This window comes from Tachypleus tridentatus, chromosome 5 (genome assembly GCF_004210375.1).
Source record: "Tachypleus tridentatus isolate NWPU-2018 chromosome 5, ASM421037v1, whole genome shotgun sequence".
NCBI lineage: Eukaryota > Metazoa > Arthropoda > Merostomata > Xiphosura > Limulidae > Tachypleus > Tachypleus tridentatus.
In genome coordinates, this window is record NC_134829.1 from 35,355,334 (window position 1) to 35,382,428 (window position 27,095).

A 27,095-nucleotide genomic window follows, 5' to 3' on the forward strand; every position below is an offset into this window, starting at 1 on the left:
TATCAGTTTCACAGACTTCTCTGTGGACTGTGTAGTTCCTGGTTGACGATTCAGCTGTTTTATATTTCAGGTTATTGATAAAGAACTTCGTGAATGATCGGCTATATATATAATACGTGTTTGTGTATGTATATACATTTTTCGTATGTTTATGTATTATATATGTACTACTCACAAAAATTAAACAATAACGAGGTTTGTTTGTTTTTCAAAAGTTGAACAAAAAACATCGAAACGTTGAGTATTGTTTATTATAAATACCACATGTAAACAACACCAAGCAAATATGAAATACAAAATAACTCACTGAGATAAACAAACTTTTGAGTCTTAGGTAAGTGTTGTCTGTGACTTCTGTTCACTTGTTTCCCACACTGCTGATGACAGTTTGGATGGCTTACGAAGCAGCAGGTAGTCTGTCTCTCAACTGCTCTCCCCAACACACAGCACGCGAACAATCTTCTGATTCAAGTCCGGTGACTTACCAGGTCAGTCCAATATTTCTGTTCTTTCATCCTGAAATAGATGGTGCGTTGTTCTGACGGTATGAGGACCGATGATACATGAACTCCTGTCCGACACACCAGCATGAGGACCGATGATACATGAACTCCTGTCCGACACACCAGCATGAGGACCGATGATACATGAACTCCTGTCCGACACACCAGCATGAGGACCGATGTTACATGAACTCCTGTCCGACACACCAGCATGAGGACCGATGTTACATGAACTCCTGTCCGACACACCAGCAAAAGGGAGAACTGTAGGTATCAGGGTCTCATCCGCGTAACGTCTGGCTGTTAGGGGTCCTCCATCCACAACATGCAGATATCACCCAAGACCATCATGGTGGACAACGTTACAGACCGAATATCACTGAGCTTCACTTCTCCAGACCTTCACACGTCGATACACAGAACATGTTCTCATCGGCAAACAGTACAGGGTCCGGGTGACATGCTTTTGGGCAAACGTTGATCGATGCTTTGGATTTAGTGCAGGGGCTCTAACTGGTATTCTGTAACATAACCCATCCGCTTAAAAACCTGTTCCTGACCGTTAGACACGATACACGCACTCCAGTGGCTAGCCGAGACTCGTATCTAGTGCCCCCTAGTTTTTAAGAGCAAACTTCCGCAGATATCGGTCGTTTACTGCACCTGTAATCCTTCAGCGACCTTTATCTATCTTTCTTGTGTATCCTTCTGTGTGCAGGTATCTGTTCCATAACCCACTAACAACAGATTGTGACACCCTTATGACCTTTTCCACCTCGGCTTGGATGCATTCCACCTGTAACAATGTTAGACTCTTGAGCACGTTTCAAACACACACACACACACACAAATCAAATTCAGCAAAAACTTTCATAAACATAGTATTATCTCAGCATTAAACACCATACCCAAATCAACTAAAACTAACTTTTTGCAGACCTTGGATCACTTCTCTTGGTGACTGGATTAGTGTAAGCCTCTACAGTAAGTATATTAAATTAGAAAAAAAAACACAAACGATAAACTAAAATACACGTTTAAACAAACTGTACTGTCTCTAAATGTTTGTGACTAGTATATATCTCTACAGAAAAGCTTGCTGTCTGTGTGGGTGTTTTCTGCCGTACAGCTTTTGGAATATCTGTAGTTTTACAGTCTCGTATTTTGGGAAGATAAAAATAATATTTTAGAATAAAATTACTAGTTAAAGTTGTTGTCACTTGTATCAGAAATCTGTTTATATACATATATTTATATGAACGAAATATTTTTATTTGTTGTTAAGCACAAAGCTACACAATGGGCTATTTGTTCTTTTCCCGTCATGGGTACGAAATTTTTTAGTTTTAAATATACCGTTGAGCCACCAGGGGTCACAAAGTAAAGAATTACTATCACTTTTTAATTCCGGTGTGAGTATAAGAAACGTACTTATAACGGGTTTACGAGTTCCTTTTTTGTACAGGGTGTTCGGAAAGTCATTGTGCACTTATATATTTATTAACAGACAAACCTGCGCAGTGACTTTCCGAACACCCTGTATTTATATGTAGGGAAGAAACAGTTTCACTCAAAACAAAGTTTGTGTACATATATTTCGTAACATTAGTATCACTTTAAAGCAAAGTAGTATTTTATTAACAGTTGTTGAAAAACAACAACAACAACAAAGCATAAGACCCCTAACAGTAAATTAGGGAATATATAAAGTTGTGAGAAATGAACAGGTCAGTTTACTAACATTAATTACAAATGGCTTCAGTTCTGCACAGTAATTAACGGTAAGACCCTCCGTGGAGAGAGAGAGGAGGTAAAAAATTTCCCCTGGGCCTAGTACCCAGAAAGAGACGAGAGAAAGTGATTGGCAAGAGGGAGATCATCATAACAGTCCTTCCGTGGAGTCGTCAAAGCTTTTCGCTCTCTTGTCGTGGTTTGTTACGGCATTCTGTACGCGTAAGACTAATTATATTCGTACTGGTGTATTACAACATGACCTATATTCCAGACAAAGTATTATAACGCACGTTAAACGTATATGGATATTGTGATTATATATAGTTATACTGTGTCCCATATCATTGTTCAAGTCTCGTGATACACTATTAGCACCGTAAATTATCTATAATTACCCTCCTGTCATCTTTGTTTGTTTGTAATTAAGCACCAAGCTACACAATGGGTTATCTGTGCTGTGCCCACCACGGGTATTGAAACCCGGATTATAGCGTTGTAAGCCCGCAGACATACTGCTGTGCCACTGAGGGGAAATTGAGGAGGTTTAGCTGTCGTTGAATTGTGAACGTATTCATTGCACATTTCATTCCGTCCACTTACCGAAAATTGAGTTGTTCATTCACGTTAGCCCATGATTGGGTGATTAAACATAATCTGTTTCAGTAAAACAAAATTCCCGACTGCATTTCGAAATCTGCTTTTTACTGGAAAAAATAGAAACATAACATAATATATATATATATATATATATATATATCAAGCAATGCCGGACTGATCCCAGCTAGTTCTTATATGTTTTGATTCGATTGGTGAAAAGGTTTCAGCATCAACTTTTGTAATCCAATCGCTTTGCCTGTTAGAGAAAAATGCTTTAATATCATTCGCCAGTGAATATGATTAGCTATTCATTTTGGTATGTCGTTCGTGTTACCAGTTTTGTATGTATTGATACTGTTTATGATATCAAAATTAACATTTATAACTTTTCCCTGAATGCTGTTGTTAGCTGTTTTTTTAGGTTGTATGGCAGAATATTTTCACTCATTCTCAACTTGTACTCTGATACTGTGTATTGTTACTATTTTTGTCAAAGATATGTGAGCTTAGCTAATATTAGAATACTACATTTCCTTCTATTTAGTTATTCACAGAGAAGCCTCAAAAGTAGTTTATGCTATTTGTTCTGTTCCATGTCTTGAGTAAATGTTGACAAGAATGTTTTTACTTATTCTCAAATTCCAAACCTTCAGTAAAATGTTGGCAAGAATTGTTGTTACTTGTTCTATGTTTTCAGTAAAATGTTGGAAACAATCGTTATTGCTGTCATGTATGTCTTCAGTAAAATGTTGGCAAGAATTGTTGTTACTTGTTCCATGTTTTCAGTAAAATGTTGGAAACAATCGTTATTGCTATCATGTATGTCTTCAGTAAAATGTTGGCAAGAATTGTTGTTACTTGTTCCATGTTTTCAGTAAAATGTTGGCAAGAATTGTTGTTACTTGTTCCATGTTTTCAGTAAGATGTTGGCAACAATCGTTATTGCTATCATGTATGTCTTCAGTAAAATGTTGGCAAGAATTGTTGTTACTTGTTCTATGTCTTCAGTAAAATATTGACAACAATCGTTATTGCTATCATGTATGTCTTCAGTAAAATGTTGGCAAGAATTGTTGTTACTTGTTCTATGTCTTCAGTCAAATTTTTGATAACAGTTGTTATTGCTGTCTTTGTGTCTTCAGTAAAATGTTAGCAAAATTTGTTACTACTTGTTCTGTCTTTAATAAGATTTTGATGAGAATTGTTACTGATTCATCGTCACATGATGTTTTATGCCTATAATGAAGATTTTGGGGCATTAATCAATGATATATACATGCCTGTAAACAATTTCTTATACAGTTAAATGAGAAACAGTAGCAACAGCTACGTGACAAACAATACGAACAGCTATATATGTTGTGCAACTTCAACACACATCTGTAATTAATTCCTTCCACAGGTGTTAAATGATTCCAAATACATACGAGTATACCAAATTATGTTACAATGTTCACAGGATATTAGACAGATCAACCTTTATTATTCGGTACAAGATATTCCAGATGTTTACACAAACGGGATTTCTCCTATCGTATCATAAATGCAAATTTCGTTTAATTCTGTGGATAATTCAACAATATTATACTATTCCATATGGATTACAGGGTTTCACAGAGTATTACGCCCTTTTAACAGCCCTCTCGTCTACACTTGAACTTCTTTTGAAATTGTTTAAGGTAATAATAAACCGTTATATTGCATTGGCCGTGATTGGGGTTGACTTAATGTCTTATGACATATGGTTAATGCTAGCTTGATAACAGTCTATATGTGGTATAACATTACGTCATTAGTTAAATTTTGCTGGTTTCTGCTATTTGCTTTATTTATCATGTTGTAACTTCCTTTGCTAAATCATATTATTGGCACTGAGCTCTGTGTACCTTTTTTTTCCCGATTACTTTTCAGATTTTTACATATCTAATCTTATTTATTACTTCCTTTTTCCTGTTTCACGTGTGTTGTTAAAATCAGATTAGTTGTGTTAGACAACTATTCCGGTATGTTTAATACTTTCCTCTAATATTTAACATTCTTATATTTTAATTAGAGTACCAATACCAATACTCAAGCTATTTGTTGTACGATTCAACAATTTCTTTCATTTCCTTTTAGCCCCCCGCTAGTACAGCGGTATGTCTCCGGATTTACAACGCTAAAATCAGGGGTTCGATTTCCCTCGATGGGCTGAGCAGATAGCCCGATGTGGCTTTGCTAAAAAACAACACACACACACACAAACACATTTCCTTTTTATTACTTTCCAGTACATTGGTAATATCCTGTTACTTGATTCCACACCTAACTTGTAGCAGGTGTTGTAACAGTTTATCTCAGATGTCTGGTTCCTCTAAAATTACATTGTCGGAGCCATTCAATAGGCTTTCCTTAGTATTTGAGCAGGACGGGTAAAGTTTAGCTTGTAAACTAACATTAAATCTGCTACAGTACTTGAAGCTAACAACTAAGTTTATGTGTTCTGTATAAAATGAGATACACGCTTTATTATTTCTTTAATGCTACTTTCATTAATCGTATTGGTTAGAATGTTGAAAATGTCTAATTTTATTATTATACTATTATTATATAAGTTGTTTTGCATTGTCACCTTGGTATATGGATCTAAGATTAATCTAAACCTTTTAAGAGGGTTAAACCTGTTGAAATATTATTGGGTTTATGGAGCAAAAGTGTTCTTCACGGTGAAGATACCCAACTAATGACAATGTTATTTAATCGTCAAGTGAGAAAAATATATTTAAACAACTACGTGCGTTACCAAGGTTTGCTTTGCTCTAAGTCGGTAGCTTGCTCTAATCAGAAGTTTACTATTAAGTGTCAACGGCTACCTGTATAAGAGTACGAATATTTATGGAGTCGGTATAGCCTCAGTATTAGTTACATATAGCGTATAACCTCAAAATACATCTGTTGACGATCTTGTATACTGTATAAATGTGAAACAATACTGAAAGCTGCGTGACAAACAGCGCGAAATGTTGTTTACGCCGTATAGGCGTATAACCTCGACACACGTCTGTAAATAGTCCATTTCACAGGACACATAAGAACGATGTTGTTCAATTGAAATATACAAGTAACTATCAGTATATGACACAATCAGTTATATCTGAAAATAACATCGCGGTAAAACTTGAGTTTTGTATGGGTTTGCGATCTTTATATGGAAATCTTTGGGGTTAACATTACGTTCAGTTTGTCGTCAAAAGGCCTGTACCTTGCAGGCCATCAACCAGGAGTCGAACGACACCAAGAGTTGGGTAAATAATAATAAAATATAGTTATCAAATATCAAACGAAGTCGCCAAATTTTCCCACACCAGAAAAATTCGACGGATTTACAACACTAAAATCAGGGGTTCGATTCCCCTTGGTGGGCACAGCAGATAGCCCAACGTGGCTTTGCTATAAGAAAACATACACACCCAGAAAAATTCAATGTTTCTACATATGAAACACGAGAACCCATTTCTGATTAACAGGCAACGATAACAAAGAAATATATTTTGCAGACTAACGTGTACGTGTAGCGACCCAAAACCGCCATGAATTTCGTTCATACTTCTTACAGTATCTACAACTCTTAAGCTAGCTAAGCTTTCTCAGTAAATGTTTATAAAATGAAACTGATGAATCAAATTTTTTATTGTTGTTAAATGTGTGGTTTGACTAAATTTGTTTAAATGTGTCACCAATTTGTAAACCTAGGCAGAAACGTTCACTGGCGTCTGTCTATATTTACCCAAGATAAGAAATGTATTACACTAATTTAAGACCTGGCCAACAGACTTCCGCATTTCTTCTCTTGTCTTACTAATTTATTTGTATACTTTTCTGTATGCACGAACTAAATCCAAACATAGAGCATCATAAGATCCTACGTAATACACATCTCTATACTTACTAATCGTGTTTTTATAGTTACTACTGTATTAGCACAATATTCTCTCCTACGCAAGAATCTGAGACATATTTAAACTATGTACACATGAGTATGGCATTTCCAGTACAGGAGCGTAATTAACCCTAATTTCGGCCCTGACGTAATTGTTATGTTCTACAATGTTGTCGTTCACGTGCTAATATTATATACTGAAAAAAACAAAGAAAGAAATCCACTAACAGAAAGTTAGTTGATTCGGGCAGCTATTTCACAGATCCGTTTTTGTTTTGTTTTGTTATATAAGATTGGTGGAAAGTGTATTTAATCAGAAAACTTTTCTGGACAGTTCTGTACCTAGAGCTGCTGTCTTGGTTATTATTTTCCTTACGCTTCGGTGCTTGTCCAGTGAAACCTTAAAGAAATGATAGGCTGTAGTAATAGGGCGTTTATTTTAAAAGTGTCCGTATATCCTTTTTTCTCATCAATCTACAAGCAGAATCTCAGTTCTTCCTTCCCTCTTCCCCCATCCTCCTAATCGTGATCAGTGGATCGAGACAATTGCCTTGTGTAATTTGGTCCACAAATAATAATACGCTACATCTCACATGGTTACCTTCATACACTTATATTAACTGTATTTATTGGTTTCGTAAGCAATGCTTTAAGAAGTGTGTATTATCTGGAAAATATATACGCAAAAGGTTCATGTTTTTCGAACAAAATCACTCGCTAAATTTGGTACACTTTCGCCATAAAACATAAATATAGTTTCCTAGGTAATTAGCTGTTGAAAAATTTCTTCGGGAATCCCAAGTTTGTTTTTTAAGTAGCTCAATAATCTTAAATATGCATACATTTCCTATTTGACTAATAACACCTAAGTAAAGAGGGAATTTCCCTTTGAAAGTTGTATGCTAATGTGGAACCAAATAGCCTTTCAAAAATTTACATAGACATAAGAAAACAATACTTCATTCTATCCAACCACAACTGAACTTTTAGAATTAACTTCGATAAGCCTCGTTGAAACTGTATGGTAATATGTGTATTATATGGTCCCTGTAATAACGATAAAGGAGTAATGTACTCAAAGTGCAACTTGAGCCAATGGTTAAAATGTGTGCACATCAGACTGCACAAGTTGAAATTACGTTTATTTCTCGAAATATACACTGTATTAGACATCTTATAAACATTACTGTGTGCTTTTAACTAAAATTATTGAGTGTATCATTCCCCTTTAAGTAGAAATATAAACTCTATTATACACTTCAACCTAGAAATAGCAACTCCATTGTGCACTTCAACCTAGAAATATTAACTGTATTGTACACTTCAGTCTAGAAATATTAACTCTGTTGTTCACTTCAACATAGAAATATTAACTCTGTTGTTCACTTCTACGCAGAAATATTAACTCTGTTGTACATTTCTACGTAGAAATAGCAACTGTACAGCACTTCAACATAGAAACGTGAACTGTAATGTCCATTGCTTCTGGAAACATGAATTATAGATTGCATTTCTTGTTGTAATATAAATGTAGTGTACATTTTCTAAGAAAATGGACATTTCTTGTAAAATATAAGATGTGCATTATTTTCAAGAAGTGCGAACTGTAATAAACATTTCCTCAAGAAATATAAATTGCAATATACATTTATTCTTTATGGGAGTTTGAAATTATTAGCTGAAAAACTGAGCTACTGACGGATCTTTATGGAAATTTACAATTATTTGTTGAAGCTTATAAAATAAGGATTGTGACACATTTGTTTATGGATTACAAACTGTACAAAGTTATAAATACACGTGGAATGAAAAATTCTCCGGTGATTCGGGGGTTAGTTTGAAAATTTAACGCGATAAAATCCGGAGTTTGTTGTGCAGTTTTCCGCAGAAACAAACATACAAAAAATGGTGTAAGAAATTTAAAACCGCTATATCACTCAACGACAACAAAAAGAAAAGCATATTAAAGAAAAAAATATAGGTGGGGTACTGAAAACTACCATAACAGCCTTTGTGAAATTATAATACCATAACGATTTGTTTCTTTTTTAATTTCGTGCAAAGTTACTCGAGGGCTATCTGCGCCAGCTGTCCCTAATTTAGCAGTCTAAGACTAGAGGGAAGGCAGCTAGTTATCACCACCACCGACAACTCTAGGGCCACTCTTTTTACCAACGAATAGTGGGATTGATCGTTACATTATAACGCCCCCATGGCTGAAATGGCGAGCATGTTTGGTGTGAGGGGGATTCGAACCCGCGACCCTCGGATTATGAGTCGAGTGCCTTAACCACCTGGCCATGTCGGGCCTACAATAACAGAGCTAATTAAGGTTGAAAATATGTGATAAATGATATAGTTACAGCAATAGAAATTGTTTTCATAATTATAAAATATCATTAGTGTTTTATTGTGCTTTGTGTATATAAAGTTTCCAGTGAAACTATTATTACTGCGAGTATAAGATAAATTCGTTTATTTCTTCAGCTCTTTTATACTTTGAATAATACATTTGAATAATACTTGAAGCGTTTTAAACTTACAGAGCTAATTCAAATCTTTCAGTCAGTCTATAAACAGAAATGGGTAATTGAACATATTGCCCAGGTGATTAAGGCACTCGACTCGTGTAGCTTTGCACGAAATTCAAAAACAAACCAAACTGAAGTTATTCATTCTGATTGGGTAACTTTTATATTTTATATATTCTGTGTTTTATTATAGCAAAACCCCATGGGGGTATCTGCTGTGTCCACCGAAAGGAATGGAGCTCCTGATTTTGGCGTTATAAATCCGAAGACTTTCCGCTGTCCCAGCTAGAGACTATTGTTTTTTGTTGAACCAGCTTACAGTCATCGTCTCTGTGGAGCTTGTTATAAATACTCAAGTGACTTGAGAATAAAATCTAGTTACTTGACGATAAAATCTTCTGGTGGCTTGATGACGAAATTCCTGAGTAGGAATTGAAAGGAGCGAGGATTGGTATACTAATGAATATCACAAAAAACATACGTAAACTTCTGTACTTCAAAATAGCTGTAAATATTGATGATTTCATATGGCGACACTTAAATATTGCCTGATTTAAATACAGGAAATTTATCATTTTAATCCGGGGTGTTGGTCCTGTTAATTTAAATTTTAAATATACATAAATATATATACACACACACATAGTGTCTAAAACTCGTTTCAGCGTTAGACAACTTTTTTGAATATCTGAATCATGTTTTTCGTTTAAACCGGTAGACGACGTTTTGAAAGTCATATTTCCTGTTTCTACTCTCTTCTAAGGCTCTGTTTCTTAGAGGATTTTTCACGATGTTGTTGAAAGTGAACAAACTCTCACGTTTTTGTGCAAGTTGTAAATCCATAAGTTGTTGAATTGATGACTTCATTAATGTATATTTATTATTTACTAAAATGTTCGTGAAGAAATTTTTGCTTTTAATACTTTTCTAATTATTTGGTAATCGACTTTTCATAATTTCACATTTCTTACCGAGGTGGTAGCAATTAACCGATAAGAAATACTAATAAAGCTGGGACTATGAAAAAAAGAGATGAATTAGAGAAGCAGAGAGTACGTCACTCACAAATGTAGTCCTTTATAAAGATCCTTTTCTGTTTATATGAGACAGCCAAGATAACACCTTTAAAATAGATGTTAGCTCACGTGACCAACAAAATTGAAATATGAACTGCGAGAACATAGACTACTGGAAAGAAGGTAGCTGTGTAGTTTAGACTCGTTTTCTAGAGGTATGTTTATTCAGTCTTAATGTGAAACTATATATGAAACCTTTTCTCTGCGTTTAGAATTATATTTAGGACTAGTTCTTACCATATTTCAAATATGGTAAACTAAATTTTATCTTGCTTTCAAATGTCTTGAACATACCAAGTTTGCCTAAGGCATACGGTTCACCTTCTGATGGAACGTCTTAAAGTTGGACGTGAGACTTTAGTGTGTGCAACTGCCGAGCTGTCCAATTGATGAGAGGACTTACATTGACTCGTGTGGTCAAACCGTCTTTCGATGGTGTTTCTAAGTTTGTTTTTGTTACGTGCACAATATTTCCTTTCCACAAGAAATGAATAGCTTGTAATGGCTACTCTCTTATGTTATTCCACACGTAACTAAGTTTCGTGTTGCACCTGTTGTTGGTGTCCACGACTGAAGTCAGTGCACATTTTGAAACACGTTATCCATGGTTATAATGTAACAATTTCGACCAGATGTTATCGTATTTCAACTAGTGTTAACATTGCAGTTGTGTATTTACTAGTTACAGCCCTTTGAATATCACCTTAGAAACGATTATTCTCTCTGTGTATTATCAATTTATACAACCATTCAAAGTTACACTATCACCCTTGTTTGAAAGCAGGTAGGTTATTTTTGGAAGACGCAGTTCCCGAACTGGATCATACTAGAAAAGGCTAGTCCTTTTTATGTTATTGCTACATGTGCTTTGCTGTTTGTTTTATTTTATACGCTTTCATAGTATCATTAAAACCGAATAGTATTTTGTTTGTTGAATTTCGCGCAAAGCTCTTCGAACCTATCTTCTCTAGCTGTCCCTAATTTTGTAGTGACCAATTAGAAGAAAGGAAGCTTGTTAATACCACCCTCTGCTACATTTTAAGCTACTTTTTGCCATGTAAAAGTGGGATTGACTGTTAAATTATTACGTCCCCAACGCTGAAAGGGTGGGTATATTCGGCCACAGATTTTGTGTCCCCCCCCAGTTGTCACTGGAGCTCTTTAACCACCAAACCATCACATGCCACGTGTAATCTGTGTGTATTGCATGATTTTAAAATTAAAAATGAGGCGTTTTACATACGAAAAAAATTGAGGGAAGATTTTTAGAATTTAAAATTTTGAAAACTGTTTTATAGTATGTTCAAATCAATAACAAAATGAAAGCTTGCCTACCTAGGTAGAACTATATAGAACAAACAAAGCATTAGCAGAATGAATTTTATAATAAAAACATTTTCAACTGTTTTTAGTTTTTTCAAAAATATTTTAATTTTTTCAATCTGATGAATTGATGTCTTGGTAATGTCTAGGTTTTGAATATTGCGCCGTGACTTTAAAATGACAATTTTGTTAATTGTTTCTATCGTAAGATACTTTTTATTTGTTGTGGATCAGTTTGGAGTTGTAAGCTGGGTTATTCTGTTGAATATATGTCAGTGGTATAGAGCTGTTATTTGTCATGGATCAGCTTCAAATTGAAAGTTGGGTCAGTCATTCTACTGAGTGCACGTGACTAACGTACAATTAATATTATTGTTTGTTTCAAGCAAAATTCAGATTGAGAGTTAGGTTATTCTGCTGATTTTATGTGCATTACTTACAGTTACTATTATTTGTTATGGGTCAGTTTCAAATTGAAAGCTGTGTCATCCTGCTGAGTCTGTATGAATTAAATACAGTTATTATTATTTCCTATGGATCAGTTTCAAATTGAAAGCTGTGTCATCCTGCTGAGTCTATATGAATTAAATACAGTTATTATTATTTCCTATGGATCAGTTTCAAATTGAAAGCTGTGTCATCCTGCTGAGTCTATATGAATTAAATACAGTTATTATTATTTCCTATGGATCAATTTCAAATTGAAAGCTGTGTCATTCTGCTGAGTCTATATGAATTAAATACAGTTATTATTATTTGTTATGGGTCACTTTTAAATAAAATGTTGGGTCATTCTTATAAGGTTCTGTGAATTACATACAGCTGTTATTATTTATTATGGGTCAGTTTCAAATTGAAAGCTGGGCCATGCTGCTGAGTCTATTTGAATCACGTACAGTTACTATTTATTGTGGGTCAGTTTCAAATTGAAAACTGCATCGTTCTGCTTAATCTATGTGAATAACGTGCAATTAATATTATTAGTCGGGAAAAAGTTTCTTGGGGTGTATATTGATCAATGCACTGTGAATGTTAAGCAGAAAATGAAACATGTTGTAAATGTATTATCTGTACACAAAATAATTACGATAGAGTTTAAGAGTAAAACTCCGATTAAGGTAGTATATACACAGAATAAACGTTTATTATTATAAACCAAGTACAACTTGTTGAGACTTAGAACATTCAAAGTAATTTGTACAACAGTTCTGCACATTAAATTAAGTGCATAAACTTAGATACATGTATTCACGATGTACATTAAAGAACTACACTTCAAAATAAATAGATTTATGCATTTAACGTCCTAATTATAATGATGAGTTGTTGTTTTTCCTTTTTTTTACATGTGTTTTCAGTGTGTAGTGTTACACTTATACAGTTACTGTGATGCTCTGTTTTACATTATTGACTTAACAGCGGACGGTGCTTGACTGTGTGTAATTCTTTGTAAAAAAAACTCTCGTCAGTATTACTTCAGTTCACTTGAACTAAAGTCAAGCTGTAATTTGGTCCTGGAGAACAGTACGTGCTATCTGCAGAACAGAAAATATACAAGTTTCTATAAGTAATTAATTCCACTGCTATTAGGAATAGACTTTGACGTAGTTGAGCGTCTGTTATTGATCCTTTCTGATCACGTGACCAAGAACGTTTCTGATATTTCCCTTAAAATCTACATATTGTATAAATAAGGATTTGAAACAGACATCAAGACACACGTGTTTCGTATTTAAAAAGACAGCATTTTATTTCCTTGGTTTTGTCGATATGAAATATGCATTAGTTCATACTGTACATGTGTCGTACATTAAAATTAATATTATTAAGCACTGTGTACTTGCAGTCAAACGTATGCACATTACGCTAGAATTATTTTTGTATATCATCGTTAATTTATATTATACCTATAATTTGTTGGCCACTTTTGCTTCAGTAGTATGCACGGTTTCAGCTTCTGCGCTTATTACACAACCCCTTACAGCTAACCCATCTAAACATACGAACAGTTATTCTAAATTATAACTTCTTGAATATTTATATAACAAAATGAATACTTATCTGTAATATTACGTTCAACATATTTACCATTATATGAAGGCCATATTAATTGAGATCATAATTCCTGATGTAACCCAGAAAAGAAAAGAAGAAAACAATTCGCCCTAGTGGAAAAAACAGCAGTTTCTTTATTACTCAGTAAATCACTCAGTACTCCGACCTGTGCCTTGTATGAGAGAGATTAAGTGACGTGGGAACTGTCAATTAATTTGTACTGAACCTGTGTTCTGCATCAGGCTTGTGTTTTGTAATATACAAAACATGATTTTATTATGAAAAGGGGGAAGTAAATGAAGCACGTAAGACGGTTTTTTTTTTATGGCTTTGCTCACGCAGTTACAAGATAGTGACAAGCACGACCAAGTTAACGCGACCGTATGGTTTCGTCGTTATTACGATTTTGTTAAATAAGTAACGAAAAAAAACACTTCAAAATCATTAGATTTTTCTTAAACCTTGTTATATTTTCCAAGCTCGTCTGTTTCTGATAAACACTTTATAACTTTACTTTTTCGCCACTTCCTCTGTTGTTTTTGTTTCCACTTCTAGCTAACAATAAAAAAAAAATCCTAATTAAGTGATGATCAAATGTATCAAGTATCAAGAATTAGAAGTTTAAACGTCTACACAACTTACAGGATAAACTATCAAATTTTTGATAAAGTAACAGCATTTGCTAATTTATGCTGTAAATTATTGATAAATAGATGATAAGGCAAACATATTAACAAGTCTTTATGTATAGATATATGAACAGAACGTGTGTGTGTGTGTGTGTGTGTTTTTATTTTATGGTAAAACTACGCCAGGCTATATATGCTGTGTTTACCGATAGGGATGTGTATAGAACATTGATTTCATATTTATAATGATTAACCTGTTCAGTGCCATAGACGAGCCTGGCATGGCCTAGCGCGTTAAGGCGTGCACTTCGTAATCTGAGGGTCGCGGGTTCGCGCCCGAATCGCGTCAAACATGCTCGCCCTCCCAGCCGTGGGGGCGTTATAATGTGACGGTCAATCCCACTATTCGTTGGTAAAAGAGTAGCCCAAGAGTTGGCGGTGGGTGGTGATGACTAGCTGCCTTCCCTCTAGTCTTACACTGCTAAATTAGGGACGGCTAGCACAGATAGCCCTTGAGTAGCTTTGTGCGAAATTCCAAAACAAACAAACAAACAAGCCATAGACGAGATAACTCGTCCAATCCGATCGGTAACACTGTGCCACGAACGAGTTAATTCGTTCTCAATAATACCTAACTTCAACGCTAAATGTCAGCACCATACATGCATTTCACCTACTTACAAATTGTTTCACTTTCGATGCAAAATGGCGTCACGAAAAAGGTTACAAAATGAAGAAGCATTTGAGTTGTATTTTGAGCTTGGCAGTCAACAGGTTAAGGAAAAATACTGGTTCATGCCACTGTTGAACCTTTGAAAGAACACCATTTAAGCCTGCTTGCTTAAGCAAATGAATTCCTCTATTAATTATAACAGTTATTTTCTATACGATTGATAATTTAAAGTGTTTGACTCGACTTTTCCATTTGTATATGACATGTTTATTCTTTACATCTGGATCTCAGTTCCCGAAACCTTCATCTCTAAGCCCCCCAGTGTCACAGCGAACTCACAACGCTAGAAATCGGGTTTCGATACGGCTGGTGGGCAGAGCACAGATAGCCGTTATTCGTGTAGCTTTGTGCTTTACTAGAAACAGACTGTTCATCTCCAAAATTTGTTGTTGTGGATTCAAATAAGCCTGTTTTTACACACCTTATATTATTGTGCTCCGACAACGTATTCTGAAATTGAGTACAGTTAAACTGTAAACAGAGTCGGAAATTTTACTTTTCGTGCGCCAGTTTGTTATATTGTTGAAACCAAATCGGTTAAATTATTGAAAATAATTTTGGTGGTAAGTAACACCTTTCCAGTATTCCATGTGGTAGCTGTGGTTAGTTACATAAGACTGCGTCTTTCCAAATGGATGAATGTAATTTCCTATCAAATCACGTTAATGTAACATCATGAGCAATGAATTTGATATTCAGTATTCATGTTTTCCATTGACTACATCATTAAAAAGAAATATTTGTTCATTATACGTTATTTTGTCTATAAGCGTTAAACCTAATGTATTCATTTTATTTTATACGCGTTTACCGGTTTCACAAATTTTTTTTGCTGTGTGGTATGAAAGCTTCATGTCAGACTTAGCTCAGGCATGTCCCATTTTCATGATCTCTAATTTCAGGTTTTATAACCGTCCAGAACGTGTTCTTGTGTGACTTAACTGTTTGTTATCAGGTTTCCACCAACCACACAGTAATAGCTTTGTTAGTTAGATGCAAGAGTTCAAGATACAGGTTTCTGGTTTAATTAAAAGCAGAAACCTGTATTTAAATTAAATTTATATAAAGAGCGTTCATCCATTTATAAGACTTAAGATGATGTTTCCACGATCGGTTAAGAGACAAACTCGTAATAGTGAAATCTAAAAATCGTTTTAATGGTCTTGAGTGTCTATATAAGGAATAAAGATGTGCTGTTCTAACATATAGACTTATGATATCAAAGAAATCCACGTTTAATAAGTGAAAACCTTCACAGATGTGATTATAATACATTTCATACTGTTATTATGAGATGTCTATCTTAATCCTTCCCTTCAAAAGGCTTTGCAAGCTCGCTCATGTAAAATGTATTACAATGTAAACATTTTGAGCTAATACTAATTTTCCCGATTAACATGCAGTATTAATTTTGAAATTAGGACGTTTTGAAAATATAATAATTGACAACACGTGCAAGAAAGGTCAGTGTGTGTTTTTTCTTATAGCAAAGCCGCATCGGGCTATCTGCTGAGTCCACGGAGGGGAATCAAACTCCTGATTTTAGCGTTGTAAATCCCTAGACTTACCGCTGTACCAGCGGGGGACAAAAGCCAGTAACCTTCAACTGTAGTTTCGACTATGATAAAGAAAGAAATGATCTTAATTTAAACGTGTTACGTAGTCACATTCCACAGAAATTGTCCAATCACTGAAAACATGTTTTCTTTATCGGAAATGCCCAGAAAGTGTAACATTTAGATATATATATACACATGTATTGTACTTACACAACTGTATTACCTGAAAACTCATTTAATATTATTTACGAATTCAAAAATAAACACGTAGTTTTTGTCCTTGAATAATATATGAATACTGTAATTAATCATTAGATTTTATCATATTTATATCTATCGAAAGTCTTCAGTTATTAGCTGTCTCTTCCTTATTTGTAAATAAGGTGTGTCATCCAGTAGTTGTTTTAGAGGAACTTGTAATGCAAGACTAAATGGCTCTTCAGTCTTAAGTTTCGAAATGTTTTCTTGGAGAAAAGAAAATGGCTTTTAATAAAGTTCTGCCCATCATTTATTATGTGACATCGAGAACAGTCTTGGAAAATGCAGTGCTTAGTAATTAAGCATACGTAATTAGGTTGGTGGGCTTATAAATATATACAAAATTGGGAGGTGGTCTGCCTATTATCAAATAATTTCTTTCTTTCTCTAATATACACGCTAAAATGAAGGAATGACTAATACCATGATGGTCTGCGTGCTTGGAATTTAGTATCTATGAAATACCCACTAAACTAAGCCTAACTTTATACATAGCATCGTGTAAACATGGACTAGAAATGCACATTGAAGAATGGCAAGCATGCAGAAGTAACTATTTACGACAGATATAAATGACAGGTTTTAAAAGATAACAATTCTATTTTCCATAACCGGCTCTTGTATTCCGCGCTACACTTTCCTTAATAAGCAACCAGGTCCCATGACACGAGTCGACTTTTGTTTTCCTAAAACGCTACACACTCGTTTCCCGGTCTTTCCCTCTCAAAGAGATGTAATGTTGCAGACATATTAATAGCACGTTCTATCTGGCCTTCATTCGTAATAAAGCTATCATGATTGCAGTTGTACGTCAAATCCCAACCGTCTTATTTCTCATGTAGATTAAACCTTCCTTTTACCTTTGTTCTCAATAAAGACGTTTAAAGCCGAGACATATTCTATTAAAAAAAAAATAATAATTAGAGATGACTGCTAGTTTTTCATGAGTTATTGTTCGTTCACTATAATAGTAGAGCATTTGAAAGTGTAGAACATTTACAGGCGTTGCTACAGGTATTTGTTATCAGTCTAAAACACGTTAGAAAACTCTACATAGATGATTATTTAACTTTATCTGAATCTTGATTTACGTTCTAAGTCTTTGCCTTCTGACCCCTGGTGGGTCAACAGTAAGTTTGTAGTGGGCGTGGCTCGTTGTGTAGAATTTTTATTAAAACAACAACAAACTCTGCGCTCCCGGTGGCTAAACGGTAAGTTTGAAAGTATATAACACCGAAAATCGGGACCTGATATTCCCGGTAGACACAGTGCAAATGGCATCTATCTACATATATACTTCAATAACTAACTAAATTAGGTGGGTAGAACATTGAATGAAGTACCATAAGACTGCTAATTTTCCTTGCTTGGTTCGCTTGGAATTCTGGTGTGGTCTCTCTAGGCCTCGTTTTCCATTTTCAGAATGGCGTTTACAAACTACCGTGTTATAGGCCTAGCTCTCGTATTTGTGGGAATGACACTGCTATGAAAGGCATTTAAATCATGTAATTCTTTGATAAAGTACAATAAGAGTCTGTGTTGAAATAAAAACGTCCAAAAATAACTTCTGATGTTATCAAACACGATGCGCAGTGTCAGGAACTCTTAGGGTTATTAAGACGGTCGTTGAAAGTAATTTCTTTGTATAACTAAAGGAAGTTTACTTAGCGTCGTGTAAAGTAACGAAGACAAAATTACACTTTGTTATTTATTACTTCAACCAAGTTTGATTTCACACGTACTCGACCTTCTAACATACTTAATTTTAAAACATAATTTCAGTATTAAATGGTTGTTTTAAAAGAACTGCTTAGAACAGTATGGTTCATTCCCGTTTACTGTACTCCTACTTCAGCGGTAAGTCTGAATACTTATAACGCTAAAATCGGAGTTTCGATGTACTAGATGGGCACAGCAGAGGTAGCCCATTGTATAGCTCTGCGCTTAACAACAAAGAAAATTGAGAGTGAATATCGCATATGGCAAAAATTACATCATATGATCATTCATATCAGGAATCTGTGAATGCTAAACCTATTTCTAGACTTTTCAAGATTCCACAAACTTGTGTTCAGATGATCTTTTGTTGCCACTCAATTCTTAACCTAATCTTACCATAGGTGCCCGGCATGGCCGAGCGCGTTAGGCGTGCGACTCGTAATCCACGGGTTCGCATCCCAGTCGCGCTAAACATGCTCGCCCTTTCAGCCGTGGGTGCGTTATAATGTTACAGTCAATCCCACTATTCGTTGGTACAAGAGTAGCCCAAGAGTTGGCGGTGGGTGGTGATGACTAGCTGCCTTCCCTCTAGTCTTACACTGCAAAATTAGGGACGGCTCAGGTTTCTCCTCCTGGTTGGGGGTTGTGCAATAGGCTAACAATCTGCTCACTTAAAAAAACCAGCCTGTTAATGAATCCGCAAGCGATTGCGATCCTATGTTCCTTCATGGAATCGAGTGGCATAATAATAATAATAATAATCTTACCATAACGTAAACTGTTAATACAAGTCATACCAATATGTATTCATACTTTAATACATGAACCTTACCATATTAATCCATTTTTCCTTATCTTTATCTAATCTGGATACTAGGTCACTTAATTCTAACTTATTGATAGGTTTCCTGCATTCTATATAAATCGGGGTTGAATGTCACGTAATCCTATAAGAAACTCATAAATATCTTTATCTAAACCTCGGCTCAACAACTCTTAATCCCATAAAAAAAACTCGGGTTTTTTACCTAAATCTAGGCTTAACGTCAATTAATCCTAACTTCCTGATAAAAGCATACAACATACTCATATAATTGAAGTTTATTGTTTTGTATGAAGTCACCTTCCTTGAATTCTGTTTAGGTATATATTAATAACTTTAGACATTTATCGTTCTAATGATTTCCAACTCTTATGCCCTCCAGTGTCACAGCGATAAGTCTACGGACTTACAACGCCATAAACCGAGTTTCGATACCCGTGGTAGCAGAGCACAGATAGTCCTTTGTTTTGTGTAGCTTTGCGCTTATCTTCAAAACAGACCCTACTCTTCTTTTAACCTAGTACATTGTTAATAACTTGCTTTTCAAATATAATTCTCCCGGGGTTCAGTAGTAGGCTTAAGGCTTATAAAGCTCTGCAGTGGGCGAAGCTCAGATAGCCCATTGTCTATCGTTGCACTTAAAACAGAGAAACGTACATCTGTTATTAACTTATCAGCTTAGCATCAGAATTGTGTGAGGTTATAGTTAAGATTATTGAAGTGTCAAAGTTCAAGATGTAATGCTGCTGATCACACACATTTTGGACAATATTTTACTTCTGTTTAATTGGTTTATTTTTTGTGCTTCAAGGAAAGATAAAGAAAAAGTGTAAGCTAACAAATTCTTAGGGGAACTTCTGTTGGTATATCTTACTAGTTTCAAGTTTTATATGATTGATATCATAGCAAGTATTGAATATTCACGATTAATAACGAGGTGAAGTAACAGCTGGTGGTCAGTTTGTGGTCAAAGCTGTGCACGTGACGATTTCCGCCATGCCTTTAAAAGCAGGTGTGCGATGTTTTTGTGATTTGTTAAATATTCCCATCGTTCGTATTTTTAATAACAGTAACATACACTGCACCTGGCTCTAATATGTCCACTTCTTATTTCCCTAGGTTAACGTGCACAGAGCCGTACTTCGTGAGCGAGCTCCTTTACGCTCCGGCAACAGATCTGGAGAGACCTCGGGAGATCACCCTTGGAGTGTGTACCGTTGGCGGTACCGAAGGGCGAAACACTGGACACGATGTTTTGACGGCCATTCACACAGATCTTACCAACTTGCTATCCTCCGGCACGAACGAAGAGTCACGCAAAAAGTTAACTCGTCAAACAACTTCTGAACCGAGGTCACTCGCACCCCGTACCCCAGGGGCTTCACATGGCCATATTACGGATCAAGCAAAATACTCCAGAGAAGGTTTGGAGAATCTTGAGTCCCCTTCCCAACAGGGGACTGAGGCAGAGTATCCCATTCAGTTTGAAATACCGGGGCAAAATCCAGGAACTTGTTCCCGGGAAAATAAGAAACATTCTGTTGGTTTTCAACCTGCCCCTATAATAAGCAGTAGCAAGGAGAACAACGGTATGTCACAGACTTTCTTACAGACTCTAGAACAAACAAGCGCTACAGCCTCGTGTGCTTCTGTTCAACCGCAAGTCGTTTCTGTCGCTCAGCTTTCGAGCACAAAACACAGCCTGCCAGACACTATTCCTCATGTCCAAAAAGGCGCAGTAGACGGGTTAAAAAGTGAAGTGGAAACAAATAGCAGAAAAACTGAATCATCGTTGAAATCCCAAGAATTGGTGCACGAGCACTGTATAACAAAAGGGGAAATTGATCGACATCATAACCCGGCCGACCCGATTGAGAATACCAAATCTAGGGCAAGTTTCTTATCATTTAGAGAATCAAAAGTAGGTCCTTATAGCAAAGTTGAAGACAATCTAATAAAAGGACAAATGCCACATAGAAACATGGAGTCCGGGTTCGGTCATGTTTTAGACATTGATTTAGATTTCTATTCTACCCAAAACCCTTTCAAACTTATGTTTACGGAATTCCAGTTTGAAAAATTAAAACGACTCTATCAGTTTGAAAAGCCTGCAACTAGTAATGTACAGGTAAGAAACATAAGCTAGTCCAAACTTCTCATTTGACTAAAGAGAAATTCAAGTAACACTCGAATATACCTCAGTTAGGTAAGCATCACCAGAGGTCTCAGTTTTTGAAACGTTGCTGATAAGTGTTCGTGATTGGCAGCGATTACCATAAAAATAGGAAAGGATGGAACAAATCAACAATTTAGCAAATATAATTTATTTTGTTACCTTGCACTAAAATGCATTATTTACTCTCTTCGGCATTCCAGAAAAATCCTCTGATTGGTCATGGGCTTAATTTATCATTCTAGAAAATTTTCTGTGCTCTGCTCTGGATCGATGCCAACTTCAGAAAACTGGTATTGTAAATACAATTTTATTTCTCTTATTTTAATAACAATGCTAGAATACAAACGCTGAGAATTTGAGAGTTTTAGTTACTCAAGGTCTGCCTCTTTCTCTGTAAGACGATATATAGAAATATCATTTTGTGGCAATCACTATAACAAACCTATCATTTTACGAAACTGCGGAGCTCAGTCTAATGATAGAGCAAATTATTGTTGTTGTTTTTGAATTGTGAGGAAGCCATATATTACATGAAGAAATTCACTTAGTGAAAATAAGTTATTAAACCTCTACTTGGTTCCCCTTTTTAAGTTAGACGTGATAGATCTCATAAGTGTTTCTGAATAAAATTTAATTCAGACAAATAGATACATTGCCTCGATATCAAACTAACGCCTGCCTGTCTATCTACACAGTATAGTGGAAGATGCATGAATTATCGTGAAATGTTGCAAGCGTAAAACCGCCTGGATATTTATAGCTTTGTATGCCTTTATGGTGGTTCAACAGTAAACATCAGGGCTTATATAGATAAAATTCGGAACTCATATCCTATAGTAGAAATAGTCCAGTCTTTTAAAAAAAGAGTCGACTTAACGAAACTAACCGTGACCAGTTTCTGGTTTGAGCGTTTCTCTACGGCGTCCAACATGAAATCCTCTCAGTCTCAAGTAAACGTTATAATTCATGTTCTTCGCTGCCCCTTCCTCGATGTTGCTGTGGTATTTATTTGTAACTTTGTAGCAAGCAACAGGAGAGGTCGCTGTGGTATTTACATGTAACTTTGTAGCAAGCAACAGGAGAGGTCGCTTCTGTATCTCATGCCAATTTTTTAAAAAAAGTTCTATTTTTTAATTCGTTATTTATTTTCCACATATTTTCCAGTTTATCAACAATCAAGGGAGTTTTAACTTTACATGATTTTCCTTAACTCGTAATTCTTTGCTTGGGTGCCCTCTACATTTGTCCTACCTCGTTCAGACTTTAAGAGGTTCGGTTCACTAAACCTATATAGGCCAAAACTACCCTCGCCGAAAAAATTAAAAATAGAAAAGAGATAGAAACTGCGTACGAAGAAGGGGCAAAGGAGGCAGAATGAGACGTGAAGATAATTGTATAGTTTGGTGGTGGGAGTTGTTTTTATAGTGAACGTCTCATGGGAAGGAAGGACAGAGATCAAGGCCTGTTCTACGGAACGTACTCTCTCTGGAAAAAAGAAAGAAAACGTTGTTAAGTTGTCCCTTGATAAGTGGCAGATGGCAGCACCATACCTCAACATTCCTGTGTAATAGGTCCAGCAGGATTCTATTTTGAGCTTTCGTAAAAAAACTTGTTCGATAACGCTTTAGGGGTATGCACTTTTTCTTCTTCCGTACGTGTGCAATTACTTTGATTTAAATCTTGTCTCCTTTATCGAAGCTGAATAAATGTCAGTTATTACGTTTCCCAGCACGAAAAAAAAAACGCTATGATACTTTACTAAGAAAACGAACTTGCCGAATTTAACTGTATTGAACGTTTATACCTAAATTATGTGACAGATACAGAATATTTCTAAATTGCAAACCAAATAGTAGATAGTTATGTTTTGGCTTTGAGAAGATTCAAGAATTGCTAGGAAACTTAAAAGTTAGTTTCTCAAATCGAAATAATGAAAGTATTGATACGGAGAAAATAATACTCTGGATCAAAAATTAAATTAATCATAATATAAAAATCCTGATAACCTAGCCGTTATTTGAACCATAAAATAAGAAACCTGATAACCTGAGCGGCAGTTGAATCATAAAATAATGACCCTGATAACCAGGCCGCTAGATGAATAAATGAATTAAATAAATATCTGATAACCAGGCTGCTAGAGGAAACAAAAAATATCTGATAACCAGGCTGCTAGATGAAACAAAAAATATCTGATAACCGTGTTGCTAGCTGAAATAAAAAAATATCTGATAACCGTCCGTTCCGCTAGCTGAAATAAAAAATATCTGATAACCGTGCCGCTAGCTGAAACAAAAAAATATCTGATAACCGTGCCGCTAGCTGAAATAAAAATATCTGATAACCGTGTTGCTAGCTGAAACAAAAAATAGGAATTCCAATTATCCCTAGTGCTTGTTGAATCACAAAATAAAAACTCCGACAATTTGACCGTCGGCGTGCGCTGACATGCAACCCGACATGTCCGCTCGCGGGAGGTGAAACATGCCAGCCAAAGTGTAGGTGCCGTACCCACAACTTTAAGCCTTGTTCCTTCTATAATTGATGTGTTCTAGTTATTCTTTAACGAGTTTTTTTTTATATAAAATTGATAGATATAAAAACTAAACGTTTCTACCTGACTAATACTTTAGTTTATATAGTTAAACGAAATATTGTAAAACTTAAGCCTATATTTTTGTTTATGTATTTTGTATCATAAGAAATGAAAGTGCGTTTCTATATTTGTGAGACGAGTTTCTCATTCTGTTGGATATTCCATTTACTTTAAGAAACTTGCGAACAGCATATAATGGCCAGTCTCAGCAAGCTAATAGGGCTGAGTTTGGGCCAGTAGTTTTTGTCTTCTTATTTAAAAAAAAACACAACAAAAACACGTTCCGTACTTTCAGAGTCAGTACGTTATAAGGGTGACAATAATGTTCCACTGTTTAGTCAGAAAAGAGTAGCCTAAGAGTTGGCGATTAATACAGGTGATCAGCTGTCTTCTGTCTAGTATACCAGATGAAAGTTTAAGAATTCTATCACAAACAGTGTTTGTTTTGTTTGAATATCCGAAGTCTAACAAACAACTAGACTGCTTGTGATAACTAAAGTCATACCCATGTTTGATAACAAAAATTCTACTTTGTTCGAAAGTATTGTTTGAAGTGATTTCATTTTCCAGTTTTTCGAAAGTAAAATCAAACCTTATTAGATATTCAGAATACCAACCTCGTTCATTGTACTATTGGCCCTCCAAGAGGCACAGAGGTATGTCTGCGAATTCACACCACTAAAAACCGGGTTTCGATACCTGTGGTGGGCAGAGCACAGATAGCCCATTGTGTAGCGTTGTGCATAGTTCCAAACAAACCAAACCATTGTACTATTTTCTATGCAACTCATATTGCAGATATTAACAGAAAAGGCAGATTCTACCCATTTTTAATTAGTGCAATTCGTGTATTTGTTATTGTTGCACTTTTATATTTGTATTCATTGCACTCATACGATTTATTATGCATTTTCCTTCTATTTTTGTAATTATTCTACTTCATATATTAATTTATTCATTGCGTATTCTCCTTTTACATGTGTAATAATGTCACTTCTTGATACAAGTAACGAATCGTACATCTGTACGTAAAAACTTTTCCATGACAAGATTTATTTATTATTTATCGAACTTCTGTAAGTATTCCACTACTAGACGTATGTATTACTTATAATACATTGAATTATACAGTACTTCGTGCTCCTCCAAAATATTAACAAAATACACCTGTGGGTACAAATAATAAAACACTGAAATATCGTAATTTTCCTTTTATTTCATCCATTGCTTCTACCGGTTTCATTGCTTAAAAAGTCACTACTCTTCATGGTAGTAATAAGTGAGTAGAAGAAATTTATTGTGTGAAGTTAGTGGAAACTGTGAAAACTAAGACTGATAGAAAAGGAAAAATTCCCAGTAAAACTATTACCTGAAGAGTGACCGACCCTCAAAGTCACGAAACCCGTAGAAGAAATTGATAAAACGAAAACAGACTGAAATTCCAGTGTTTTACTTGTATGTTTGCATGTATGTATTACATTTCCGTAAAGAAACCTACAGCATACAGATTTAATAGTAACTAAAACGTCCAGTCTAAGTTTACAAACGTGGATTTATAGTTTTAATGTAAAAAAGCTCTGTACGAATTAGAACGTCAACTTCGTTTAGCTAAGCACAAATATAATTATTTCTGTAGCAAACCGTGTGACGAATATGAAACCTGTAAGCTCAATTCGACAACGAGCGAGGGAAAAATTATCCTTTGGAACACAAAAATAGCACTCATGTTAATGCTCTTCCTCTCTTGGCATAAAAATATTAACGGTGCTTATAATTTTTAGATATTTTATTTTGAGGTACATATTTTACACTTCATACTTTTAAAGAAATACTATTGCTAAGTGGTTCAAATATACACCGATCCAACAATACATTGGAGACTTCACTAGCATTAGGACAAAGCGTAATTAGAAACACCAACTAAATTATATAAGAACTTTATTTGACGAAGATAAACCCCAAATATGTTTCTGTATTTTCTATGTTAAAAATAGTTAAGATAATTATGTGAGCCTGTATAATGTCGACGAAACGTTTACGAAACGTTGGAACAATACGGTTTATAACTCTCTCTTTTTTTTAAATCAGAAATTGCATTATTTTTCTTGTAGAGTGAAGTATAGAAGTGCAAATCAACTTAATATCCAACTATAAATTATAATATTTTAACTGAAGACATTTTGCATTTTTATTCAACAAATGTAAGCCATCTTTCTTACCTTTACTTCAGTGTTATTGGTTCTTCGTCCTCTACCGTACTGGTTGGTTATATCATTCTGTAACTGTGTAATTACAGGCTATTACTAATAATTATTTAAAGAAAATTATCGTTAACGTATGCTACTAAACGACGTGAAAAGTAATCGAGTTAGGCCTAACTGTACTCGTCGTTGGGATGGATATTTGGTATGTTACGTCAGGACTAGCCTTGATGGTGTGGACTTGGAATCATCGCGAGCATGGTATGAAGTTCCTACGTTTAAAACTACTCTGTAAGAGCTCCATACCTCGCTCTCGAGAACCCAATTAATATCTCCATTTGAACTCTTCGGTTCGACTCCACTAACCCTTTTTTCTTGCTTGAGCGAAGATTGGGATGTTTAGCGGGGGATTGCACAAGTTTTTAGGGCTAAATTATTTGATTTTAAACAATCTTTCAACTGAATGACAAATCTGGTTTTCTGCAAAGTTTTTTTTTTTCACATACCTCCATAGTTTACTTTTCTTGCTTGGGTTAAATCTTTTAATTTGTCAAGATAAACTGTTCAACTACTGCTACTGTTCACTTAGTGCTATGAAAGGAAGTGTCACTTCAGTCGTTGTCGTTTATCTTGGAGACTTTGAGAAGTTTTAAAGTTAAAAGT

The 27,095-nt window shown here is 35.2% G+C and overlaps 1 protein-coding gene and 1 long non-coding RNA gene across 8 annotated transcripts in view; one reads left to right on the forward strand and one right to left on the reverse strand.

The window, feature by feature from the left end:
- MESR6 (misexpression suppressor of ras 6) overlaps nucleotides 1-27,095 on the forward strand; it is a 426,053-nt gene that overhangs the window by 198,733 nt on the left and 200,225 nt on the right. For all 7 annotated transcript variants that reach the window (XM_076502108.1, XM_076502111.1, XM_076502110.1 and 4 more), the window contains one exon: nucleotides 20,579-21,587. In XM_076502108.1, coding sequence (XP_076358223.1) covers nucleotides 20,579-21,587 — 1,009 coding nt within the window. The remainder of the gene's footprint in view (nucleotides 1-20,578; nucleotides 21,588-27,095) is intronic.
- Nucleotides 232-26,923, reverse strand: LOC143250928 (uncharacterized). Its single transcript, XR_013028439.1, has 2 exons — nucleotides 26,451-26,923; nucleotides 232-1,299 (listed from the first exon to the last, which is right to left on the reverse strand). It is a non-coding gene; the product is annotated as an uncharacterized LOC143250928 (long non-coding RNA).